This window comes from Saprolegnia parasitica (genome assembly GCF_000151545.1).
Source record: "Saprolegnia parasitica CBS 223.65 unplaced genomic scaffold supercont2.29, whole genome shotgun sequence".
NCBI lineage: Eukaryota > Oomycota > Saprolegniomycetes > Saprolegniales > Saprolegniaceae > Saprolegnia > Saprolegnia parasitica.
In genome coordinates this window covers 326,226-332,397 of record NW_012156423.1, presented here as the reverse complement: position 1 = coordinate 332,397, position 6,172 = coordinate 326,226, and the positions used below count along the sequence as shown (strand labels likewise).

General features: G+C 58.6%; 3 protein-coding genes across 3 annotated transcripts in view; 1 reads left to right on the top strand and 2 right to left on the bottom strand.

Moving 5' to 3' along the window:
• Window positions 1-712, top strand: part of SPRG_22193 (hypothetical protein) — a gene marked incomplete at both ends in the record, with an annotated part of 1,099 nt that extends 387 nt beyond the window's left edge. Inside the window, 2 exons of the mRNA XM_012346559.1 lie at window positions 13-185; window positions 237-712. Coding sequence (XP_012201949.1) covers window positions 13-185; window positions 237-712 — 649 coding nt within the window. The remainder of the gene's footprint in view (window positions 1-12; window positions 186-236) is intronic.
• Window positions 713-1,043: 331 nt separating this feature from the next.
• SPRG_07072 (hypothetical protein) lies at window positions 1,044-2,269 on the bottom strand (the record flags this gene model as incomplete). Its single annotated transcript, XM_012346529.1, has 3 exons — window positions 1,948-2,269; window positions 1,362-1,906; window positions 1,044-1,121 (listed from the first exon to the last, which is right to left on the bottom strand). Exons 2-3 carry the CDS (start codon window positions 1,764-1,766, stop codon window positions 1,044-1,046), a joined length of 483 nt encoding a protein of 160 aa, XP_012201919.1. The 5' UTR covers window positions 1,767-1,906; window positions 1,948-2,269.
• Window positions 2,270-3,513: 1,244 nt separating this feature from the next.
• SPRG_07071 (hypothetical protein) lies at window positions 3,514-4,807 on the bottom strand. The gene has a single exon (XM_012346528.1). It carries the CDS (start codon window positions 4,783-4,785, stop codon window positions 3,601-3,603), a length of 1,185 nt encoding a protein of 394 aa, XP_012201918.1. The 5' UTR covers window positions 4,786-4,807; the 3' UTR covers window positions 3,514-3,600.
• Window positions 4,808-6,172: the final 1,365 nt, after the last annotated feature.

Below are 6,172 nucleotides of genomic sequence, written 5' to 3'. Positions count from 1 at the left end.
CGCGAACCTGAGCCCGATCTGCAGCTCAATGGCGACGTGCTTCGCGCACGGCGCCACGCCGTGCGACCGCGCGACCCAGCTCTGCCCACCGTGCCTCTACACGGACGCAAAGGGCAAGAACCTGTGCTACGAACGCGTCACCGGCACCAAGATCTGCCCCTTCCAAGGCACGCTGGCCGACTGCTGTACGCTACCATAGCCCTCGAGTTGACATACTATGCGTCACCTCTTTGTAGCGACGACCGACGTCGTCATTCCCAAGGTCCTCAACAAGACCGCAACAGCGACGCCCGAAGCGACGACGATGGCACCGGAGGATGCGTCTGTCTGGAACGGCCTTGCGATTGCAATGACCGTCACAACGATCCTCCTGCTTCTCACGTTTCTTGTGCTCGGTGTGCTCTTTTATCGCCGCCGGTCACGCCAGCTGCAGTCCGACCACTGGCTGTACGCGACGAACGTCGATACGTCGCCTGTGCCCCACGGTGGCTACAAGGGGTCGCATGGCGGCTTCAAACCCTCGCAGTACGAGTACCGAGGCCAAACGAACGGCGACCAGTGCACGCCCGTCATGGCGGACAACGAGACGCAGCTGTCAGCCTGCGACGTCATGATGGAAGCCAAGTCGGACTGGCGAGAGAGCCGCCCTGTGATGATGGAAGCCAAGTCCGACTGGCGAGACAGTCGTCCGTCCAACATTCTGCACCACTAGCCACAAATGTATTACGCCGTCATAATTATACTAGTTTTCTGCTACACAAGCGTGAATCAGCCTACCGAGTTCGTACCCATAGCGCCTCGTGCAGGAGATTCCGCGTCAGGTGCAGTGGCAAGTCATCGAGCCGGTTACAACGCGAGTGCAAAATATCCCGCGTACGATTCAGCACCGCTTGGAGCGAGGAAGGGTTAATAATACCCTTGGAGCGAGGGCATAAGATTGTTCTTATTTCCCTTGGCTCGGAGCAAGAACAGACAGAGTGTCCCGTCGGAACTAGTGAGGCCCCGAGCACCGGCACGCGTGACGACCCGGTCGTAAACTGCAGCTATTTGGCCCGGTCGTCGCGGCTCATGTCTTGTTCGTCGCACCAAAGCACCTCGAGGCTCTCAGCAGCCTCAAGCGACTGGGCACTTGGCCATGAGCAGAGTCGGAAGCTGATCGAGTCTGTCGTTGCCGCAAGCTCCAGCGTGCCAGGTCACCATTCTATGCATCCGTAGAGCTAGGCTATTGTCTTTCCACATTGCACTTTCAGCAAAAATGCAAATAAATCGTCTAGCGATCTTTAGCGTTTCTTAGTCTGACACTACAAATGTTACGGTATGGCGCTAGCTGCACCCTCAATTTGAGCCTCGAGAAAGGCCACCTTGACCTCATGGCCGGCGACAGTTGACGCAAACAACTCGTTGTACGCGAAGACACTCGCCGCGTGGTTTGCGAGGACTCCTTCGAGCTCACCCGCCACCTGATTGAGCTCACGCTGCAGTACTCGGAGCTCCTGCGCGTGCTTTGTTGCAACTTCGGCTCCACGACGACGATCTGTGAGAAGGCGACGCTGCATCTCGTCTCGAAGATCGCTCTGGGCTATCCACGAGGCAGCCACGATCGCCGCTTGCGCCGCGACCGCCTGGTGAAGCGCCGTCTTCATCGCTGTGCATTCGTCTCGCGCTGCTTGCAGCTGAGTCACAAGGACCCGTGTTCTTTGCCCGCAGCATGCGTCCGTGTCGAGGTGTGTCTCCTCTGTACTCATCTCCTCGGTGGGTGACGCCATGGGCGAACTCGCTGGTGGTATCGGTGCTTTGCTCACAGTGCTAGAGGCCACGGGGTGCGCGGCGAGCTCATGGAGTTTGGCCCCACGCTTGGGAATGAGGGGACACTGCTTCGAGCCCCCTTGGATTGACACACCTACGACTAGATCTTTTTGGTCGAAATCGTTAGGAGACTACACGTACCCGACCTGGCGCGGGGTTTTTCGTGAGCTGCGCGTATAGCAGAACGCTGACCCACTGCCGCAGTTCTAGACCCTTCGCACGCAAGTGGGGGCCGAAGTACTGTCTCGAACCGACGCTCTGGAGCCGAGTGGCGCCGAGTTTCTCTTCTGGCTGAAAGCGCTGTCGGCGTCGATGCGGCGCGTGCAAGAACCTTCCAAAGAGCTGGGGACGTTTGAAGGATGACCGAGGTTGTCCAGTGCACACAATGCTCGGGCGACCCCAGCTCATCGAAGGAATCACCTGGGGCTTGCGATTGCTTGGCCCCGCCTGCCCGAGCAGCGCTTGCATCGGTCGTGTCTGAGAGTAACTGCAATGGCTCGGGCTCGGGCGCGGTCAGGGGTTGGCGCGTTGACGCCGACGATGTGGCTCCAAATGTGTAAAGTGGTGCCGTCGTCTGCCAGCTCATTGGTTCCGACAGCCTGCGGCCCGTGGTTCGAGGCGCTGTCATCGGCGCGACAGCCGTGACGCGGCACACAACCGCTTTGGGTGTATCTGCAGGCACACGGTAAAGCGAACGCGACTTGGCGAGAGTAACGTTGCCGGAACATGCAGCGAGGGCGATGGCCTCACGCATGACGAGTAGCTTGAGGTCTCGTTTTTGGTGGTACAAAGGGTCCCAATCTAGCATTGGGCGTGCAAAACGAGGAATGAGACCCAACTCGGGGGCCATTTTCGATGATTCGCATTTTCTCTTTGCCAAAAATCCAAATTTTAAAATGGAAAGAGCAACCTTTGTGGATGCTCCGAGAGAACTTCTTGCAACAACGAGGGTTTCTGTGAAGAAAAAATTCCACGTGGCGCTGCGACAGCAACGACCGTCGTCCACGTTTGTACGCGCGAATTCCTTCCACAGCAACCTTTGTCGCTACCTCCTCCACCCCACCACATGTCACCGACCATTCTAGGACGATATTTGCAGACCTGGATGATTTTCTTCAACTTTGAGTGTGGCTCCCTCGCCGCTGGAGAGTGAACGGAATCGTCGTCAAGAAGTGCCGCAAGGAAGCACCGATATTCTCGACTTGCTGGACTTCGTGTCCTGCCATATAGTATACGAGCTACAAGTACTGACACGGTGTTGGGTGTTGGAATGACAGTGGCTGTGAATGCGCCAACGAATCTGGCGCTCACAGACAGCGACGCTGCCCCAGCTCGCTACGTACAGTACATAGTACATGTACTGAAGAGCGACAGTACATACATAAAACCTTTATCAATTAATACATCGTAAAAATGAATGCTTATCCACACGGCTCAACTTGCTACAATTGTAGTACGGGTATACACCAAGGCCGCAGCCTCGCTACTACTAGTACTCGACAATTCTTTTATGCAATACCACACAGATTTTGTATGCGTATCCATCCAAGCGATGACTTTTTGTGCCAAATTCGCATATACTGTTTCGGGACCCTTGGTGCTGGACATCTTACTTGCCACCCAGTATTAAGCAGCGGATTTCAACCCAAGCCTGCGCTTCCATGTTCCGTCTCTGCTCAGCTCATGCAATGCGTCCGTAAAAACAATCACGCAACGTCTTAGTTCGATGTAGAGGCTGAACGGCTCTGCTGCTACCTGCTCGGGGTGGAGGGGGTCTATTGAATGCGGCATCATCTACAGTGCGCGGCTCTGGGCACGAGTGATGGCGTCGAGGAGGCTCGTGCACGGCGCTGTCATCGTTGCGTCCGACTGCGCGCGGGTCACAAACGCCAAAAGGATGCTCTTGTCGTGCGCCGAGATGGTCGATGGGCGCAGCGACAGGAGCGGCACCACTGCTCGACACACTTCGCGCTGGAGTTCCTTGAGCGTATACTCGTCGGTGCTCGTCGCTTGTAGCCAGTGCAGCATCGACGGCCAAGCGGTTTGAAATTGCACATTAATGTGCGGCCCGGCGCCGGCGCAGCTCGGATATGCGATCGCAATGTTGGCGATCGCGCCGACGGCACAGCGCACAATGTCCCGCCGAACGCTGGCGGGCACGATGGGCGCCTGCGACGAGAGCACATTCGCGCGTTCGTAGCCCGACATTTCTTGGATCTGCGCGCTGAGGAGCGCAATGAGGCCGGACGTCGCCGCCTTGTGCGCCGTCGCGAGCGTCTGCGTCGCCGCCGCCACGGCCGAGCAGCCCTCGGCGCGAATGTCCACAAAGTGGGACGTGAGCATAATGACAAACACGTCCATGCCCGACGAGGTTGGTGCGCGTGGATCCCGGGACGGCGCGACAAGCGGCGTCTCGAGAAGGACTTTCTTCTGGCCACCGCTCTGCGCACACGTGGGCGCGCTCCGGTCGATGATACGGCCAAGATCACAGTACATGTCTCGGTACAGCGTGTCCCACGCGAGGAGACTGCCGGACCGCCGCTGGCACTCGATAAGCAGCGCCTGCGTCTCGGCGCGGTAGAGCCGGATGTTAAAGTCAATGCGGTCGTACGAGACGTATTTCACGCATTTGAATTTGCACTTGTGGACTTGAAAGACCAGGTCGACGTCGTGCCGATTCAGCGTCCGCATGACCTCGGCGACTGCGTCCTTCGTGTCGACACTGTGGTGACACGAAAAGTGGTATGGATCGACGGGGTACGGCACGCTCGGGAGCTGCGGCGCGGCGGGCAGCCGCGATACGTTGACGTCGCTCATCTCGCGTGAGAACGACGACGTCCGCGACCGCAATCGCTTGCTGGTGGTGGTGCTCGAGCTTGGCGCGGCGACGAGCTCGGCGAAGACGGGGCACGCATACGTGCTGTCCATGGACGAGCTGCGGTTGCGCTCTTCGGGAACGAGCGGTGGCTTGTCCATCATCCAGTGCTGGCCTTTCCCGACGCTGTGCCAACGAAAGCCACGCCCGTTTCGGCCCCGCACGTTCCACGAACGTTCTTCATTTCACAGGCAACCTTCCCGAGGGTACCAGACAAGTTGACACCATGGTAGAGCATGGAGAACTTGACGTTGTGTATGGTGTCAAAGGCACATGTATGGCACTGAATGAGGCATTCACGCAGCACCGCTGGTCAGCGTATGTACTACGCGACGACACCTATCAGCTCTACTATGGTTCATTGTCGTAACTGATGGATCTGTCGCGGGACGTTGGGGCGCGCGTCGAGGTTTACTGGGCGAATGAAGCCGACTGGTTTCAGGGGACCATCCAAGAGTACGATGCGCAGGTCGGGTACCGCGTCCTGTACGACGACGGCGACGAGCAATGGGAAGACGCCACCAACACAGAGCGTCTCCACGTGCTGCGGGAGACGAGTTGCGCCCACGATGTCGAGGCCATGGAGCCGCCCGGCGACGACACTGAAGACGACGCCGTCGTCGGTGCCATGGAGCCGCCGCCGGACGAGTTGGGCGACGAGGACGGTGATCTCCAAGCGTCCACGGTTGACATCGCCAGCATGTTCAAAGTGGAAACCACACCCGAGGCATGGCACGAGACAATACCATTGCAAGCAGCGACAGGCTCTTCGCTGGAGCAGTGTGAGAGCAAAGCTTGGACGCGTTCGATATCTGACCCACGGCCGACGACAGTGGCCTCGCTTCCTCTTCCGAAGTCGACCCCAACACAACCAACAGGCGTCAGTGCCAGAAGCAACGTCACCGACGATACCAACGACGACGACCCGTCTGTTGATTGGACACCGGCTCCTGTCGCAACTCGACCCACTTCCAGTTGCGGCCCATCAATACCCAGCGGGTACGAGGCCCACGCCGGGGCGATCCATCTTCCGCCGACGAGCCATTTACGACCGCCAGACAAGCCACTGGCGCAGAGACGATGCGCCGGCCCTGGCATTGCCATGTTGCAAGGCCGCGTCGAGTACCTTCGCAGCGAGCTCGACACGATCTACAGCGCGTTCGTCAAGGTGTCGTTCGTCGCACCTGGTCCTGGCAACGTCATGCTGCGCTGCAAGACTGTGCTCTACACGACGTCGGTGATGCCAGCGAGCGCCCGACCGACGTGGAGCAACGCCACTTGGCGCTACGAGATCCCGAACGAGTTTGACATGAAACCATGGGCCTCACTCCGCGGCGACATCCTCATTGCGGTCTTTGATCACAGTCCACACAACAACGTTTTTGTCGGCCAGCTGCTCGTGCCGGTGGCCTCGCTCCTCGACGACGACTGCCCCGAGGGCCTCCAGACGCGCTTTGACGAAGAGTATGCGCTCACGTCGCGTCAAGGCAA